At 38.1% G+C, this 21,255-nt stretch overlaps 1 protein-coding gene across 1 annotated transcript in view; it reads left to right on the forward strand.

Annotated features, from left to right (window-relative positions):
- The first annotated feature begins 1,255 nt into the window (after positions 1-1,255).
- Positions 1,256-21,255, forward strand: part of ppm1e (protein phosphatase, Mg2+/Mn2+ dependent, 1E) — a 58,607-nt gene continuing 38,607 nt past the window's right edge. Inside the window, exons 1-2 of the mRNA XM_061739269.1 lie at positions 1,256-1,405; positions 1,521-1,714. Of these exons, the coding sequence (XP_061595253.1) occupies positions 1,530-1,714 (185 nt within the window). The 5' untranslated portion in view covers positions 1,256-1,405; positions 1,521-1,529. The remainder of the gene's footprint in view (positions 1,406-1,520; positions 1,715-21,255) is intronic.

The raw sequence follows: 21,255 nt of genomic DNA on the forward strand, positions 1-21,255 counted from the left end.
GTACTTTTATTTCAATGAGGTCGTCATACTAACTCCTCACACATCCCAACATCTGAACCACCTTCCTGATTTTTTTTATTTTTTTTAATTTAACACTTGCAAAAAGTACAATGATTACAAATCTTCACATTATGCAATTTCAAGTTGAATTATAACATATAAAGAGTATAACTCAAATAGAAAAACAAAACAAAAAGCACAACACATTACAACCAGCCAGGGGTGGATGAAATTATAACAGAAAGCCAAAACATTTACATACATTTATGGTTTTGATTGCTTTTGAATTAGTAGAAAACTTAATAGAGTCCAGATACTGATTGAATTCACAATGAAAAGTAAAAAAAGAGGGTTTTTTGTGTAAGAATTTGGATTTGTGGATGTGGAATCTTGGATAATCAAGAAATTAATAATAAATGTTTCTTTTGGCTTTGTTCTAATCGTTACATGGTGAACCACCTTCCTGATGGTATTATGGTTATATATATATTGTATATATATATTTTTTTTTTCTTTTTTTTAATTCTTTATTTAAATCTCAAAATACAATGCAAAATTAAGAACAAGGGTAACATACAAATACAGACATTCATGCACCATATAGAAAAGAAATAAAAAAAAGAATATATAAAGAACAAGACAGTTGAATGTAAATTAAACAGATAAATAAAAATAAAAACAACATAATGTGCGAGAGTAGGTTTCATGTAGTCAAATTGAACAATTTACAGATGTTTTTTGTGCCTTTTTGTTTTTTGATGAGTAAATTGTCCTTATATATAGATCAAGTTCTTTTTTAAGTACAAGGAGTTCAGGTTTTCTGTGGATGAATTTGGACTTGTGTATGTGAAATTTAGCTAAAAATAAAAACAGATTAATAAAAAAGACAGCGTCCCTATCTTTGTGATTAAAATTATGAAAACCAAAAATAACATTCTTAAAATAAAGATGAAAATCAGAAAAGACAGAATCAACAATATACTTGTGGAAGTCCCTCCAAAATGTATAACTGAATTCACATGACCAAAATAAGTGGGATATATATATATATATATATATATATATATATATATATATATATATATATATATATATATATATATATATATATATATATAATGTCTAAGTAAAGCTCTCCTACGTCAGGAGGAGGCAGCGCGGCGTGCGCGTTCACGACCTACGTCCCTCTGACGTCACCGCCCTCCGCTCAGCCGAAATCCCTGATAACGCGCTGCGCGCTCCCGCTCGGCTCTGAATGGGGACTCGGTCCAGCCGGTGACAGCTCGTCCAGTAGTAGGCGATAATCCCAGACGCCCCGCTCCTCCGCTCCTCTACTCCGCTCAGGTCTGCAGAACTGCACTGCTCGTCCACGGCCCCGCTTCTCCGGCAGTACACATTTATTCAGGTAGTATATTATTGCAGCGCAGCACTAGTTTGGGTCAGTGCACCGACTCTGGTCTCCATTTAAACCCGGCAAGTTGGTGTCACTGACGCGCAGGACCTGTGTCTTCTCTGTCCAGGAATGAGAAATGATGGCCGGCTCTGCAACAGAGGAGAAAACCTTCCGACGGTTCCTGGAGCTGTTTGTCCGGGAGATGAGGATGCCGCTGGCGGACTGCGACCCGGTGCCGATGCGCCCCTTGTCGGACCTGATGTCTGAGGACGAAATTGAGGGAGAGTGCCTCGACCTGTGTCTGCAACACCTCTACAAATAGTTAAGTGTGCACTTTCTCCTACGGCATGCCCATGTTTCCGTGTCAGTGTTTTGCGGGGTTTTGAAGGTCGGTGCGTTGCGGGGAGCTGCGTGCAGGAGCGCGCCTGCCCTGCAGGCTGCGACCCCCGGCTGGGGACGCACCGGGGACGCACCGGGGACGCACCGCGCAGGGATGCGGGGAAACCCGCACGGTGCCGGCTAGAACCCCGCAGGGTGCCGGCCACCCGCTCCCTGGGGTGCAGGGTGTGTCCCGCATCAAGTTCACACAAGTGTCTCTGCAGAAACGTTGAGGGGAAATAAACCTGAGGACCCCCCCAGACCACAGACTGTTTTAAAAGAAACTTAAAAACGTTATTTTTTAAGAAAGCCTATCCCTGATGTCCTGGTCTTTTAGAATGTCCTTGTGCTTTTTTGCTAATTTAGCTTTTTTAATTTAATTTAATTTATTTTTTTATTTTTATTTCTCTTTTATTTTTATTTTCTATTTTTCTTTTTTTCTAATCTTTATTGTAAGCGCTTTGAGACTTGTTCTTCAGGTGAAAATGCGCTCTATAGGCTAAATACAATTTTTTATTATTATTATTATTATAAAAACGAGCCCGTAAAGCAGAAGTTAAAAGTCGCCTCTTCCCCTGTGTCTGTGATGTGTCACGCGTTTCTGTGTGATGCATCATTTCGTTTCTTTTTTTTCCTGTCACTAATAGACAGAGCTGGAGGTGCAAAAAAGGTGAACCCCTGCTTTTGCGTAACAGCGTCATTATAGTGTAGGAGGGGGAGGAAGCCATCGCCATCACTGCTGAGCGCATCTTCAAGGGAGCTAAAAATAACCTCACCGGTTATGTCGGTCGGTGCACCATCAAATCCAACAGAGACTGTGCGAAATTTGGTCGAAAACTGAAATCATAATTCATTTATTTATTTTTTTTTCACTGAAAATAATGCATGTAGATTTGACAGGTCAATCCTTTCCCTTGAATGTCTTTGCATTCCTTTAAGGAGGCTGCAGAGTAGAGAAGGAACCCCCAGATGTGTGTCAACAGCCACGACACTGGCTGGGAGAGAAAGCTCCTCTATAAAATGCATGCTTTTAATTTCGAAAGCCCCCCCGAGTGAATTTCTTCCATTTGAGACGTGCACAAACTTGGCAGAAACAGTAAAACTGAGAACGCTGCCCTGAGCCCCGCTGCCTGGCCTGGTTTTGTATCCAAAATAGGTGCAGAAACTGTGCTGGGAAGGGCAAGCTGGAAGGACTCATCTAGGGCACAAAGTGGCAGGGGGACTGCTGCCTGCACGTACGTCTGAAAATGACTTTACCAACCGCTTTGCATGCACGCCCTCCAAGAACTTTGTAAGTCTTGGGTCACTCCAGCAGTGACTGAGAGCAAATGTCTGTGACTTGATGGATCGGCTAATGATGCTGTCACACTTTCAGTGCATTCTGGATGGAATCTGTGTATTGAACCTGTTGGAGTTGCCAGATTCAGATCAATATTAGTCATCATATATTCACACTGTTTTCCTCAAGGGGTCCAGGTTTGATTGGCCGGTGGATATAAGGTCACTGAGCATTAAACCCCTAACATCTTGCACAGCTTGCTGCCCCCTCCCCCTCTCAGTATTTACAGGCTTTTACAGGCATGCTTACCTCTGAGGACTGATGGCAACGTGAGAGTAAATGTGCAGTTTTTGCACTAAGATATAGATTAAATTAAACTCAATTTTATTTATATAGCGTCTAATACAACAAAGTTGTCTCTAGACGCTTTCCAGAGACCCAGAACATGACCCCCGAGCGATTATTACATAAACAATGGCAGGTAAAAACTCCCATAATGGGAGAAAAGCCTTAAGCCAAACCGTAGATCTTCATATGTTTCACAACAACCTCTCCCATTATTTTTAGCGAACGTGTCTGACCAGAAGACTTATGACAGATCAGTCGGAATATTGGAAGAGGAAGTGCTCATGTTACCGGGCCTTTTTCCGCGGAGGAGCGACTCATTCTGTTTGCTTTCTTTTTAAGCCTTTTCAGGTCTGATCTTGCTGCACAGAGATGGAAGTTGACAGAGGTGCACACTATATCTTGTCCATTTATTGCTTAAAAAGACATCTTTATTTTTTTAAAGATAGTTTTAAAACAATGTTCAGGTATGAACACAGAGACAGATTTTGGTGTAGTAATTTTCACATTCTACACGAGAGAGCATCTGTCAGGCGAAGTGAAACTTCCACCTGGGTCAGAAACAAGTCTGAAACAAGTCAGAGGTTCCTTGTGGTCCCAGAAACACATTTAAAGACACGGACAATCGCTCCTTTGCAGTAATAACAACTTCACTCTAGATGCTTTTAAAAAGCTGTTGAAGACTTTTTTTTAACAGGCTTTTAGATGCCAAATGGTTTTAGGTTTTTGTTTGCAGTTGTAACGCTGTGCTTTAAATGTGCTCCATTAATTCTCCTGCATTGTCCTGTATCTGCCTTGTGAAGCACTTTGTGACTCATGTCTATGAAAGATGCTGTGTAAAAGAAATGCACTTATTTACTAAAAGTTACCAGGACGTTTACACCTGGAGCCGCTGCTCAAAATGAATCCTCTGAAATACGATAACGATGTTACATTTTCATATTCAATTTCTGTGGAGGGAACAGCAGTTAACAACATTTCCCCAGTGGCAACTTTATCTCTAACCAGTTTCTGGACTGTCTCCATAAGATGTTGTTGTGATGTAAAATAAGAGATTAAGATAAAATACTGCTTCCATTTAGTCCACCTGGAGTTTGTGGGAAATATAAGTCAAATAAAACTGTATTATTTGGCAATTCAATGATTAATGTTTCATCCCACAAAGATGATTTCATGTGAAGTGAGCTAATCATAAATTTAAAACACTGAGGTCACAAGATAATACATACACCAGCTGTTTTAATAATGTTTTTATTTTAGTGCATTAAAATGACAAAAAAGAGCATGACACAATGGGAGAGCTGACATATTTATGATTTCAATGCATTTTGCTGATGATATACTTTAGTTTATGCTGAACTTATAATGCAGTATATTTTATATTGTGCAAACTTACACCTACTGAAGTGAGAGTTTTGAGTTTTTATTGTAGCTCTGGAAAATATTTTACCTTCTATGACAACTGAAAATCCTTTAAATCTGAAAAAACTGTCAAATCCCCACACTGCACATGCTATTTACAAAGTAACATACAGTATGTCCTGCAGTATGTACTACACACTTTTTCTGCAGTTGCCATTTGCACGTAGTAGGCCTCATAAACAGAGTTAGCTACAGTACAGCTACTGTGACCAGCTTCCTTCATAGTGACACATGTCTCACAGAAGCTCGTAGGACGTATGTGGAGCCCAATAAAGTGATATCAAGGGGATACCCAGGCCTGTTAACCTGAACAAGGGAACTGACAAAGAGATTTGGACTAATGAGACACCGGTGGAACCATCACGGAGGACAAGGACTGGACAGGGAAAAAACACGGGTCAGAAAGAAAACAGTCTTAACAAAAACAATGGAAAAACAAAAAGCCAAAATCAACATACCATGGCCATGACTCACCCACGCTGCAGAGAGTATTTACAGTTATTCTCATCAAATCTAAAGTCTCGCTGGCAAAGACAGATTCTGCCTAAACATGCAGACAAAAATCAACAAGACACGCAAAACCAACTGGTCTCAGCTGTTGCAATATAGTTACGGGTCAATGACGAATAAGGATTTTCAACAGGTCAATTTTAAAATAATAAAAAAAAGAACATCTATTGCAGTAGTTCAAACATTAACAATGTTGTGTACACATAAATTCATATTAAAATTTTAAATTAAGTGATTTCAGAGTTTTTTGTTGAATTGGCACTAGCCTTAAAAAAGGTCATGTGATGCAACCATGATTCATATTAAAATGAATTAATTTCCTTAACATCTTTTTTTTTTTTTTTTTTTTTTACAATTTTTCAGTATTATACAAAAATGGTTGTTTTTTTAATGGTCGCGCCACATGATATTTCATAAAATGGACATCATCAGTCAAACTTTGTTTGTATATTATGATGGAAATATAAATACAAATGTGTTGCAATCTTACACACTACAAGACATTTTGGAAATCATGCCAGATAGGGCAGAAGATTGATTTAAAAACATTTAAAGTGATCAAACTTAGAGTTTACATTTAGAGTTTCAAAACAAAGTCATGGTCGGACGGTCGCACCACATGACATTTTGACGCTTAAAACGACAACAAAATCCCAAATAACTAGTATTTTTTGTAAAACTCAAGTGAGTCCATATGTGGGACAGGTAGGTCATACATATGGTATTTTTTTATCCATTTAAACCTTTTTATGAATAAAAAAAAAGTATGTTTTTTCAGAAAATATAGGCGTCACGTCATTGACCCTTACATATCTCGGGAGGGGCGTGCCAGGCTTAAGCTGTGGCGTAAATTCACCTCAGAGCTGGACATCAACCTTCACAGCCATTTGTGTACCAATGTAATTATTGCTGCGGATTAAGTCTGACTAAAGTTTTTACAGTCATTTAAATGGCGCAAATCCAATTTAGATGTGTGAAACTTTTCTGTAACCAAAATAACTGCCGCTTACTGACTCAGCTTACTTTGTGAAATAACCCCCGGTCTCTTTCTGGCAGATATACTTTATTATACATTTGGCTTGTTAGAGCCCGTGACTCACTCCTTGGCCTCTGTCCATGATGCTGTTTATTACAGGAAACCCCAAACAACGGCAGTGAAGGTCAAGGCAGGCACTAGTGTCTTATGTACACAAAAGCAGGCCGTTCAAGCTTTAATTTTTTGACACTAAAGGAAAAAACTTCAAGGTTCACTAGATTAATGAGGAACCATGGACTGAGATCTTTCCAGGAAAAATCATTCATTTCGGCCGATGGGCCAAGGTTACATTCTCTGAAATGATAACTCTGATCTGCGGTAGCAAAAAAGGATGTAAATTATGACTGAGCTGCGAATTGTGGAGAAGGTTGAATATGTGAAGAGCTCGAGGTTGATGGATGGCTCAAAATTAGATAATTACTCATCTGCGGTTCCGAACTGAAAGTCCGCTGAGGTTTTATTGTAACCAAAACTGTAATTTCTCCAAACCTCCTTTAAGTGCTTGTTTTTAACAGTCCTACGGGACAGTTAATTATATTCGAGAACAATATGTTCCCATATGCAGCACAGCAGCAGGAATCTGTGTCTAAACTAGGAAGACAGTGATCCAGATCTGCACTAAACCATAAAGAGTTTCCCCTTCTACCCTCAGATATCATGGCATTCAGCTCAGTAGTTTTATTGTTTTGACATCAAAAAATAAACAGCTGCTAAATTTAATATTTCCTCGTCCCTGCTACTTTGTCTTCACAATCTACAGGACTGTCTCAGAAAATTAGAATATTGTGATAAAGTCCTTTTATTTTCTGTAATGCAAAAATGTCATACATTCTGGATTCATTACAAATCAACTGAAATATTTCAAGCCTTTTATTATTTTAATATTGCTGATCATGGCTTACAGTTTAAGAAAACTCAAATATCCTATCTCAAAAAATTAGAATATTTTGGGAATCTTAATCTTAAACTGTAAACCATAATCAGCAATATTAAAATAATAAAAGGCTTGCAATATTTCAGTTGATTTGTAATGAATCCAGAATGTATGACATTTTTGTTTTTTTAATTGCATTACAGAAAATAAAGAACTTTATCACAATATTCTAATTTTCTGAGACAGTCTTGTATGAGCACAGAGTAATACTAATCATTTCAAATCTGAGTAGCTCCCTTCAGCGTATTTAGCTTTCTATAGTTCCTAAGTGACTTAAAACATCAGTCATTGCCGTTTTAACCAAGTCGATATGGTACCTCACACTATCACGTGTCCTAAAAGTAACCAGTATTTGTGCATGAGTCTAAGTGTTTGATTCCATCGCTCAAGCATGTGCTCTGTTTCAGGTTTCAGTGGCGTCTGCCTTGAGTGGTTTGATGTTTAGAAATGAGTTGCCGGGGTATTTGTTTGGAGTCAACCCTGCAGACTCCTCCTTTATGTACCGGAGTTTGGGAGAACACAGATCATGTATCGAGTCTCATTCAGAGCTGATACACGATCTAATGTATCACTTAAACGTCCATTAGCATTGGCTGCAGCTACTTCAACCTGTGTTCTGTGTGCGCTTTGGGACTTGCAGGGAAACAATGACGAGGTGTCTGACTGTGTGAAGCTTCTTTACATCATAAACAGTCGTCACAGTAACAAGGCCGAAATTCTCGTAATAATGACAGGTCTGCGTGCAACCAGGAGGCACACAAGTCAAGCCGAAGGCCTTGATGATAATGCTTCAGACAATGAAACAGCTAATCAGTGCACCAGTTTTATCAACTGGACCCACACCATGTTATTTAGCTCTTTATTTAGGTAAGAGTTTAAAATGTTTTCGGTAATGCCTTTGGTCTATTGGATACGACGGAGTATTAGGGCCAAACTAAGACAAAAAAAAAATGAAATTACGAGAATAAAGTCATAATATAATGAGAATAAAGTCGTAAAATTACATGAATAAAGTCATAATGTTGCGAGAATAAAGTCGTAATAGAATAAAGTCATATAATATGAGAATAAAGTCGTAACATTACGAGAATAAAGTCGTAATAGAATAAAGTCGTAATATTATGAGAATAAAGTCGTAACATTACGAGAATAAAGTCGTAATATTACGAGAATAAAGTCGTAACATTACAAGAATAAAGTCGTAACATTACGAGAATAAAGTCGTAATATTACGAGAATAAAATGGTAACATTACGAGAATAAAGTCGTAATATTACAAGAATAAAGTGGTAATTTATGAGAACTCTAACAGGAAGAGCATCTTCTCCCTGTGTTAAAATGAGGAATATTGAGCATCTTGTGAAGTTATATTTATATATTATACTATATATTACGACTTTATTCTCGTAATATTAAGACTTTATTCTCACAACATTATGACTTTATTCTGGTAATTCTACGACTTTATTTTCGTAATTTCCTTTTTTTTTGTCTTAGTTTGGCCCTAATACTCTGTCGTAATTGGATATGTTGCAAAAGAGATGAAAAAGTTGTAACCCTGAGGTCAAAACTGCATAATTTAGCAGGTTCAAAGGGGTCAGGAATTGTTATAATCTGTGTTCTTTCTAGTGGAAAATGAGAAGAATTGTCGTTTATTTGTATGCATCTCAATACTGAACTTTATCTTGATCTAGTGAATACCTCCACGTGAGCATTACAAATCAGATAATGGTTATGGTTTAAATACCAAAAGGGAAACACGGCTGATGAGACGGAGGGTCTAGAGACTAAGGTCTTTATTTATTTATTTATTTTGTAATAATTAAACTCTGCTGTGTGTTTTGGGCCAGTGCAAATGGCATTTTAGTTAACAAAAAACAAACCATTGTGTGAATATTCAGACCCCCTCCCGTCCCACCACCTGCTGGTTTTGCTTCTCATCAAATGTTGGTAGAAATGTGACCGATTTAAAGCTGGAAGACGTAACCAAAGCGTCAGATGGATGTCTGCGTGGGTTCAGCGTGTTAAATTAAATACAACAGCTCGTGCAATTTAAGCTCCCATTGGATCGAGGAATGAGTTCTTGTGATTGTAACTCGGAAAGCTTTTCATACGTGGTTGGAGAAGCATTTTGATTCATACCAAATACAAAACTGTATTTAGGTTAAACATCCAGCTGGGTGTAATTTGAAATTGAACAAAAAGCACCCGGATTTAGTTGAATCCGGGTTTATTTTCCTGAAAACCTGAGGCTAGGTGGGCCTCTACGCCTAATGGATGAGGACTTTAGCTGCACCAGTCGAAGCAGCCTGATGGCATGAGTGCGTTTGTGTTTGCGTGGTGGCCAGCATCCTGTCTACTGTAGCAGTGCTGAGAGTGTAATGATAGTTGGAGGCAGCAGCTATGGTGATTCATCCCAGTGTGTCATTAGTTTGTCTCTGGGTTGAACATCTAATAATAGATTCCTGCAAGAAGAGAGAGATCCCCCTCTATATGTGTGTGTGAGTGTGTTAATAGGGGGCGGGTGGAGCACTTTGTGTGCGAGAATGAGTCTGGAGGTGTGGACACAGCTGATGTGTGTGTGTGTGTGTGTGTGTGTGTGTGTGTGTTAAAAACCATGCTCATAGGGCCGTTTTCCTCCAGGCATCTGGAAGAAACATCTGAGGAGAAGTTTAATCCCTTCCCTTTGGTGTGTGTGTGTAAACCTTTCCAATACACAATGCCAGCAAGAGCAAAATGCTCTTTCTGACACTAGAAATAAATGTAATTAATTCAACTTCACCCAAGAGCGATCCTTGATTCCCCACCAACTCCAGATCTCATGCTGAGCATTCCAGTTCACGGGAGAGAAAGGAAAAGTCAGGAAAACTATGAACATCAGGAATCATTATATTCCACATAAGAACGTAAGAACGTTTGGGGTAATTTGCTAAAATACAGTAGCTTATTTTTTCCAAGTGGTCAAGAAGAATGGGCTTGTCTCAGCTGTTTTCATAGGGATGCCCTTAGTTTTATAATAACTCAGGATACCCCCATGGTGTCATGTTTCAACGTGCAGGATAGTTGGACATGAACGTCTGAAATAAAAAAATAGCTGGTGTCATCAGCGTTGCAGAGCTCATGGGACTCATTGTAGTTTTTTTGATAGCTGCAGCAGCTATTTTATTCTTCTGACTAGTGGAGGAAGTCCCCCATCTCTGGATCTTCCAAGTTTATGGAAGTCTGTTAGGTAATTTTTTTAGCTTCACCTTCTACTTTCCCAGCAAGAAATTAACCATCTGAGACAAAAGCTTTGGTAAACATTTTTCAAATTATGCAAATATGGACACAAGTACCAAAATCTGGCTGTTTCATCACTTCAGCATTCCAATCAGTGGTATAATTGAAACCTAAATAGAAACCCTTAAAACATTTATTTTGTTTCAAAAGCATCTGGAAACTTAAATAATGCTTCGTAATGATACTAATCATTAAATCATGTTGTGTTCCTGAACCTAAAGAAGTAGTTGTGTTGTCCCAACATAATCACTTTGTCACAGTGCCTAAAAAACCCCCAAGAAAACTTAATTTGTTTTAAATTAAGTGTGGTTCTTAACAGAGTTATTATCGTTCACGAAAACGAACGAAATAACGAAAACTAAAGTTGAAAAAACAATTTCGTTAACTGAACTAAATAAAAACGAAAATGAAAAGACAAAAACGATAAATAACTGAAACTATATTGCGTGTTTAGAAAACTAACTAAAATTAACTGAAATTATAGATATAATTTCCTCCGCTTTCTTCACTGTCAACATAAGCCTCTTGGTATGATCAATTTATTCCGCTCTGGCCGTTTATCTCCAACTGGCAGCTACGGCACCTGAACGCCTCACGGTCCGTGACGTCAAAACTAAAACTAATAAAAACTAAACTAAAACTAAGCATTTTTGAAGATATAAAAACTAGCAAACCCACACTAAAAAGTAATTAAAACTAACTGAATTGAAGGAGAAAAAGTCAAAACGAAATAAAACTAAACTAAAATGAAAAATTCAAAACTATTATAACCCTGGTTCTTAACCAAGCAGCTTTGCTGCGTTAAGAAATTAAATACTAACAAACTAAAGTGAAATGAAAAAATTTAACAATAATGATTCTACCTGTGAACTAAACTTCATTCTCGTTTCTGAAAGATTTTGGTTTTACTTCACTGCCAACCTCCAGACTTGAGTGATGTTTATCCATCCATTAAGATCTCGATGTAGATCAAGTCACAGCCAGTTTGAAAAGTAAAGCTAAACAGTTACCCGCTCTGTTGAAATGTGACACCAGGGGCACCTGACAAATTGCTTCAGTATTTGATGAGACGTGCAAAGTGCCGTCGCCTTGACAGAAGTGTTTTTTCTTTCTTCCCCCGAGAGGTCAGGTTCTTATAGACGTTGAAAGGAAGAATATTTCAATAACAGACGGATGATTGCTTTAGTCAGTCATGGTGGTCGCATCGTCCTTGAATGGATCCTTGAGTTCTAAAGAGGGAGAGCTGCAGAAACATGACAAGATGCTTCTCTCCCTAAATGAGAAATTTTAATTGCACTTTAATTTCACTACGTGAATTCTCTGCATGTAGAATAATGGAAGCTTATGAGGGTTCACGTTAATAATAAACCTTGAATTTAAGGGCGTGATTGTTGAACTACATCTTTGCATGGAAATAAATGCCTTTCATTTCAATGACGACAGTATGCTGTCATCTAATAAAGAGGATACCCCCTGCCTTTAATGAGCCATGAATATCTGAAGATAAATAAAACAAAGGTGTGAATGAAGTTTATTGTTCATTAGGAACTGAGTTCAGCGACTCTTACATTAGGGCCTGTTTTTGTTGACTGCTGATGAATTGATGATGGGGAGAGGAGTTAAATGACCCCTCACGCACGCGCGCGCACACACAGAGTGCTGATTGATTGTAATGGAAGGGAGAGCCTTTCTAGACCTCATTAGACAGAAATGTCTCCCACAGCTGTAAAGAACTGGGGGATAGATCCGGCTTCCCACTGCACACGTAACACATTCCAGTACACAAACACACATAAATACACAATTACAAGCTTGGGTGGTGGTAAAAGAACTGATGGTGATCTTTTTTTTTTCAAAGATAAACTATAGTTTCCCAGGTCATTTCACGAGAAGTGCAACCTGGACAGATCACCAGCCGATCACACCAAAGTCACACAAAGGCCCTGTCCCAATACTCCCACTACCCCTACTTTTCAGCCCTACCCCTAAATTTTGCGTGTTCCCGTGAGGGTAGTGGTGTCCCAATTCCTCTTTTCACCTAAGGGTAGTGGAGATAACAAGTGTAGTGCCTATGAATCTGTCCCTACGGATCGAGGGTTTTCGGATGCACACTAGCTGAACTAGGGCCAGAAAAATTTCCCAGAATGCTTTTCATCGTCATTTGCGGACTGAATAAAAAAAAAACAACATGCCGGACATTTTTTATTTTTTAGTGAATAAAATCAATATTTTGAGTTAGTTTCTGCATAAAAATGTGTTTTGATTACATTTCTAGCGAGAAATATATATTTTACTTTCATAATATTCACTCAGTGAATGTACATATTCAGTCGCTTGCCCGTTGTTGCGAAGTCTTTTTCAAACCTCACCAGAATAAAGGCTGATTTATGGTTCCGCGTTACACCAACACAGAGCCTACGGCGTAGGTTACGCGGCGATGCGCGCTGTATGCCGTATGCCGTACCCTACGCCGTACCCTACGCCGTAGGCTCTGCGTTGGTGTAACGCGGAACCATAAATCAGCTCCCGAGCCGGCAGGCAGAAATCCCGAAATTTTCGGAGCAAATTTCTTAACAGGCGTAGCTACAACTGTTAGATTTCATCTATTAAACCAACATTTATCTTTCTAAATGATTTATTTCAGCCAGCGGTAATTCTCAACAGAGCTGCAGGTTTCTCCCCGGGACGACGGCGCAGGTTGACCTGGCGATCACGTCTGTACTCCGGCTGCTGCTGCTCCGGACCGGCGGCTCTTATCATTGCCGAAAACATCAGATCAAATTTCTTAACAGGCGTTATTTGGATAAACTGAGCCCAGGTTGGGGATCTTAACGGTTACTTTTACGCCTGAAAAAATATTAAAAAACTTAATAAAGTGGCATATTAACAGCGCTACAGCTGAAATTAAAACAGCTTTTGGCTCTCAGCTTCCTGATTTTAGGGGTGGTGCTGAAAGTAGGAGTACCGGTAGTGGGAGTATTGGGACAGACCCCTGGGCAGATCTCAAGTGCCCTAAAATCTGTGGCTTCTTTTTTAGGGGTAGTGGTAGAAAGTAGGGCTAGTGGAAGAAAGTAGGGGGTGTGGGTTGTGAACACAGAGATCTCCTCATCGTCTCTGGTGTGTATGCATCGATGGGGGTTTCCCTTCTCCAAAAAATCCACATTTAAATTAATCGAGTGATCTGTGAACCCCTGTGCCCACAGTTCACAGCCTGTTGCAACACTTTCATCCACCAAAAAGAAAGTCTTACCTTTTTCACTTGACAAGACTGATTGCAGAAGATTTGCAGGTGTTGCACAATATGTGCAGAATTAGAGAGGGTGTGAAGGGAGAGCTTGTTCTTTCATGTAAACGTACTTCCCAAAGGAAGACGTTATTTGAACAGAGTTTAGCAAACCCCTTTGCTTTTAATTGACTTGAAAAGCTGAAATCTGGGTTGTCCACAGGTCAGAGGAATATAATGTTACCAAATGGCGAGGGCATAATGAGATTATAATTACGACTAGCCCTTTACCGTAGGATAAAGTAATTGCCGACTGTAAGGTGATTCTACCACAATTTATCTGCCATTTACATTTGCTGTACGTTAGGCTTGAATACTCTTTAGAGACTCACTTACATGTTCTGTTGCAACCCGAGTCACTAAAACTGATGAGAAGGATATTAAGAAGACTCATTAACAAAGACATGATAAACCCTTTTTTCCCACTTTTTAAAAATCTGGAGCTATAGAGCTATTTCGAAAGGCTTTTACCACCTATGTCTGAACCAGGAACACGCCGCACCTGTGTTGCTGGTGAACGACGGGCTCCAGATTATCAACAGATCTGTTTGTGAGTCTGTGCCGCACCTGGTTGACTGCTTTGGTCATTATTGAAATGAGCTGGTTGCGCCTTTGTTTTGAAGATCAGTGCAATTCTGCAACCTCCCCGACCACTCCCATCGCTGCTATTTATGATTTGAGAACCCCCCCATCCCCAAATGTTAATTTGTAGAAGATAATGAATCTCCCCCTGGGGGTACAATTCCTTGCAGATGAGAGAAAAGCCATCGAAAGAGAGACTGACACACTCATGCAGCTCATAGAGATGACGCCTATGAGATGAGTGGGAGACTGACACTTACATCACTGAATCATTTTCAGAGAAAGCTTTATGCTGGAGAAAAGCAGAAAACGCAATCAGATATAAGAAGAAGACTGCATAAGATGGCAAGTAGCATCTCTTAAAGTGTGTTTAAACTCCATTTATGTGTAGCAGGTGAGTTTTGAAAACTGAATTTTAGGCCCTGCTCCTTTAGAAATGAATCATGTCCTTAGTACTTTTGTTACCCTTCAGCTTTTAAAGACAAGGTTTTCACTCCTTCCTTCCAGTCAAACAGAAACACTTTCTCATGGTCATCAAAGTTTTAGAGACGAAAGAAAGATTAGGGATTTATGTCTGAAGATTTCCTTTCTTTCTTTCAGCAATTAAAACTGACATGTTAAATTAACGATTGATTAGGCCTGTGTTGAAAAAATCGATTTCCCAATTCTAAATCGATTCTCATATTAATTCCTAAAAATCGATTCATATGTCTAAAGATCGATTTATTTATTTATTTTTATTTATTTATTTATTTTTTTATTTATGTATTTTTTTTTTTCATCATTACATTACAACTTTTGGTTATTTTTTTGTTTATCCCCAAAAAAGGAATGTTTTGTTGGACCCAAGAATAACTGGTTCCATGTTTTTGCCTTTAAATATGTTTAAAGGTATGAAAACATTAAAGTGTTAGGTTATAATTGCATAAATTGTCTATATTTCATTACTTTATATACTGTCTTGGGGTTACATTTGCAAAAAATGCTAAAAACCAAATGCTCAAAAATTAAAAACCAAAACAGACCGAAAATGGAACAAATAAAAACGGAATGTGGGAAAAAATAAAACCGATTTCATCCGTCTCTGTTTCCTCCCTGGATCTGTTTGGTAATTCTGACCCACATGATGTTTCTGAAAGCAGTTCTATCAGCATTCTGGGAGCTGATTGGTCCTTACAGCATCATTAGCTGCAATACTTGCTGTTTAATCTCAATATAATACTAATAGTAATATTTTGCATAACTACAATCATATAATTCATGCAACAGCTCAAAAAACTGTTTTAATAACACTAACCCAAATCAATATCGGAATCGAATCGAATCGGATCGAATCAAATCTTGATAATCGATTCTGAATCTTAAGAATCGGAATCGAATCGATTCTTGACATTTGAATCGATCCCCAGCCCTACGATTGATTGCAATGTAATGGTTTAACAGCAATTTATTTTAAAACCTTCCTAACGTAAAATGATTCACTGCCACCTGGGCATAAGGGGTTTTATTTAGACCAGCCACATCATCATTCAGCGATTAACGTGCCCCTGATGTTAGCTGGGCAAACCTCGGCTAGTGTGAGTCACGGCTGGTTCAAGGACGAGCTCGCATTGTTTGAAATGAGCAAACCCCAAAAGCTTAGTTAATGAGGACTTCCCCCAGGGCGTGTCGTGCAGAGGCAGGATCCTGCACCGGAGAGCGGTAATACTGCCAATTAAAGAGCGTACAGCAGCACCGATGTCCACCTAGTCACACGGTCTCGCTCTCCGGGGGCTCAAACACACACCAAATGGTGTATCTGAAAAACTAGTGACCTTTTAATCTGTCGTAGTGGAGTCTGGGCAGAAGAAACACATTTTAATTAATGAGCAGCAAAATTGAATCCAATAACATCTTGAATTAATGACAAAATAGTGTTTTACCTAGGAATAGGAGATTTATTTCTAGTGTGGCGATTATTATGTATGTTATCCAGTGTTTTAATCTATATCTTATACACAAAGCTGCACGTATATTATAGGGCAATTGTTCTCCTTCCAGTTTCTCATCTCATATCTGTGTTTGCAATATTCCACAGCCAGTGTTTCCTGAAATGTATTGCATTCAGAAGTGACTTCTAGATGGTGTAATCAGAGCAAACACACACTGTACTGGGGAAGATTATATTTTCTCCTGCGAACCATCTCTTTCTGTCCGGAGCAGGGTATCTGTGTTTTATCACTGAAATATGAATCGTCTTCTATATCCCACTGGAGCATTGCTGGAGATTGGTGTCGCATTTATGTTTAATCTCTGATAAAAGATCCGTCTCGTGTGGAAGAATTGCGCAGGAGGGGATAATCTCCTCATCTACTAAGTGTTTGTTAGTTGCGTGTGCTGTGGTAAAAAAGGACTAGTGATTGATTTTTGGACCATCACAAAATGAATGAATGGATATTTGAATAAAGTCAGGATCAGAAAAAAGCTAATTCTTTTGGCTTTTCCCCTTTTAGGTATTGCCACAATGGGTTGTTGTATTCTGGATATTGATTGGGTATAGGTTTTACATTGATGCCCTTCCTGACACAACCCTCCTCATTAACGTGGGACCGGCAGAGACCAATATGGGTTTCAATGTCCTTCCAGTGTCAGGCAGGGTATTGATCTGGCTTGCAACTTTCTTTATGGACGGCCACCAGCACCACCCACTACACCAGCACCCCCTTAAGACAGGAACATAGCAGAGACAACGCAGCGGCTTGGTGGTTAGCACTGCTGACTCTCAGCAAGATGGTTCCTGGTTTAAATACCGGTAGGACGGGGCGTTCTGTGTCTGCATATTCTCTCTGTGCTTGCAGTATAGGCCTCCTTTTCCCCCGAAGAGAGCTAGACTAGGCTCTGTTGGGATAATGGTGTGATATGCTATTAATGTGTAAAAATGATGGTATCAAGTTATTCAAACATGGGTATTGTCTCCATTTAGTGTTTTTTCACTCCTATGTGGTAGGGCTGGGCGATATGGACCAAAAGTCATATCTCGATATTTTCTAGCTGAATGGCGATCCTATCGATATTTTTTCTTTTACATAATTAGGGTTTCCCCCAAAGCATTATAGCATAGCATCTCTGTTAGCTTCATTTTTTTCTGAGGCAAACCCTTAAAAAAACAGTCAGTTTTAATACAAAGCCTCGTGCCAAATGTCACACAGGTACATTTATTAACAGAGGTCTGCACAATATCAAAATGTATAAAACAAATGAAATAAAAATAAACTGCCTGCATATATAGAATAAAAATGCTTCTTGAATAAAATAAAACAAATATCCCTTTCCTGCATAAATTAAAATACACTGTGCAATTAATACAATGTAGACAGTAACAGCCAGACTTTTCCAGTGAGGTTGACAATTGTACAAATAACAAAACATTTGTGCAAATCTCAAATAAAACATTCAAGTCAATTTGTCACAAAATAAGCTATTTCAAAATCATAAAAAAAAAAAGAAGCTATATCAATATAAACGATATTGTCTCGTACCATATCGCGTTGGAAAATATATCGATATATATTAAAATCTCGATATATCGCCCAGCCCTACTATGCGGCCACAGCAAGGACAATAAAAGTAACATATTCGCTTCATATTTGCCACTGCTGCAGGTGAGGTTCAATACTCGAGTACTTAAGCAGCCAGAATACTTTAATACATGGATGTTCACGTCAACGACAAACTGGACGGGAGATGCAGCACTGAGGTTGTTTTAGAATAAGGGACGGAGCAGACTCGACCTGTTGAAGAAGCTTAGTTCTTTCAGTGTTTGCTGTAAGTTATTGGCGGGTGCAGTTTTATCGGCAGTCATCTGTTTGTTAGCAAACCGATAAAGAAAACTGACTGTGCTGGGGTTTGGGAGCCCCTGAGGCCGGTTGTGCAAAGAAGATCGTTGGACAGACAACACTGCACATCTTCAACAAAGAGAGTAAATAATGGAGCGTGTTCAGTCAGAGACTTGTGGGTTGCTGCAACACAGCTGCATCATCATTCTGGGCCTCTTTAACTTAACTTCATGCACCGACTGACTGAAAAAGGTTAAAAACTCCACTGGATGATGTGATTAACAAATATTGACATCTTCCATCTTCAGAACATTTAATTAACTGGCTTTTGGAGGACAATATTATAGAGATATTTAAACTGTTTTTTATTCATTTAGGAACTTTATAGTAGCTGGCAGCTCATTTCAGCTTCATTTAAATCAGCCATTTCGATTTTTTTTTTTCGTCTCACCTCTACCAGCAAAACAACCAGAGACCTATACCCTCCTAAGACCCGGTGCAATTTCTTTTTCTTGTTGCTTTGGGCTCCTGTTAAGAAATTGAAAATAATGATATAGACAGCCCAATGCGTGATGCCAGGTGTTAGACGGTTAATTGAAATAAAATAATATCTAATGCTATACACAACATAAAATTGATATTGTCTATTTAACTTTTTTTGCAGATTAAACAAATTAGAAATAATGTTTACACAACATCTAACTAGCTGTCTTTTTGCTTATTTTATTAGCTTTTATTTATTTATTTGTTTATTGCTCAGCTAACTCCTAAGTTAACTTCTTGCTGGCTGTAATTTTATATTTAACAAGAATTTTGTGATTCTTTATTCTACTCGCTGTCATAAATACTAGAAATAAACATTTGATTTAGATTGTATCAATCTGTTTATGGGTCAATGACGAATAAGGACTTTCAACAGGTCAATTTTAAAATAATAAAAAAAGAATATCTATTGCAGTAGTTCAAACATTAAGAATTTGGTGTACACATACATTCATATTAAAATTTTAACTTAAGTGATTTCAGAGTTTTTTGTCAAGATGAATTGGCACTAGCCTTAAAAAAGTAATGTGTTGCAACCATGATTCATATTTAAATAAATTAATTTCCTTAACATTTTGACATCTTTTTTTTTTTACAAGTTTTCAGTATTATAAAGTGTTTGGAAACAAAGTATTAACATTTTTTTTTAGTTTTTGTAAATAATGATCTCATATTTATGTACTATTAGGTCACAGACGCCTTATTAAATGTAGTTGACAGACTTATTTTTCCTGTAAATTGCGTAAAACTGATACAGATGTTGTAAAGATACCATAGAGTTAAACATACTATATCAGTGATTAATATTACAGCCACAGAATGTGGTGTTTCACTATGAATTTAATACAGTTAATGGTGTTATTGGTCGCACCACATGATGAGTGGTCGCACCAAATGATATGAAAGACCTCATATCATAGATTATCTAGAGAGAATATCTAAAGAGTTTAAAAAACAATTCATTCCATACACAGTTTTACAATTTCACAGAATTATTTAATGAACACACATATTTCATTAACATTTTTGATAAAAATCTAATCACAAACATTTAAGTGCAGCATACATTGACTGCTTTGTCTTGAACCAACAGAATAAATCAATTGTGGTTATTTAACAGTTCATCCAATCATATAATCATGTCTATTCAAAGAGATAAAACATTAATTTCATACAAAAATTTTAAATTGTTTTAAATTATCATGTGGTCATACCACATGATATCCAAATATGGCAACTACATACAAGCCATTAGAAATGTCAATCTTTCCAAAAATGAGAGAGATTTACAAACCTGCTTTCTAGTCAAATAACTAGTATTTTTTGTAAAATTCAAGTGAGTCCATATGTGACACAGGTAGGTCATATATATGGTATATTTTTTATCTATTTAAACCTTTTTTGAATTGAAAAAAAAATCTGTTTTTCATAAAATATAGGCGTCACGTCATTGACCCTTATACAAGTTTTGCAAAAAAATTGGAGCAGCTAGAAATTTTCAATTAGAATATTAATTTGTTTTTCAAATGTTTTGTGAGACATTTCTTGCACATTACTGGAGGGTTAAATCAGGAACACGATGGGAAATGAGAGTAGACAGATGCAAGAAAGATCCTAAGACGTTTTTGGTTGACATTACGGTCCGTGGTAAGAAAACGTAAAAGTTTTCACCAAATAAAAGTTGTCCATCAAACCTTCATTCATTCATTCTGCAGGCTCTTGAGCGTATTGGACAATTTGTTCATCCTGATTAGCGCTTCAAAGGTCAGACACACAGCAGACGCTTCAAAATAAAACCACTGCAATGCATCGGGGGGGTATGTGTGCCTTGCCAAAGCAATGATCCAAAACGTAGTTGTAGTCCAGAACTGAAAGTGGATCTGCAGAAGTCTTTCATATGTGATGATTTTTCTCCCTTTACAGCAGAAAAATCAGACCATCCACTGAAGTCCCACATGCACTGTCTCAGAATGAAGTGACCTCCTTTGAGCTGAACTAGTTTCAGAGACAAAGCATGCAGCACTCTCCACATCTGTTGGTGTACAGAGTAAAACAACAACATCCAACAAGTATGTAGTGGCTGCCGCGCCCCTTCAAAAAGACATTGTCATGAGCTGGCTGAGATTTAAAAGAAAGTCAACATGGCCTCTGTTACTGAGACCGAGTTTACGCAGAATGTTTGAAAGTCCTACTTTTCATGATGCCATCTGTCTCTCCGCTGGCTTTTCACTCTTTAATCAGAGCAAGATGAAGCCAGGAGATTGGATCCCCGTGGAGATGTGCATCCTCTGGGGTTTCTGGGAAGTAACTGTATGGCTTTCTAGAGCACCTCTAAAAATTGAAGCTGTTTTTTTTTTTTTTCTTTTTTCCCAGCCTCATCTCTCCCTAAAAGGGGTTTTCTGTGACTTTGAGGCATCCTGCCTTTGAAAGATGGACTGGGTAATGCATACGAGAGC

This window comes from Cololabis saira, chromosome 14 (assembly GCF_033807715.1).
Source record: "Cololabis saira isolate AMF1-May2022 chromosome 14, fColSai1.1, whole genome shotgun sequence".
Lineage (NCBI taxonomy): Eukaryota > Metazoa > Chordata > Actinopteri > Beloniformes > Belonidae > Cololabis > Cololabis saira.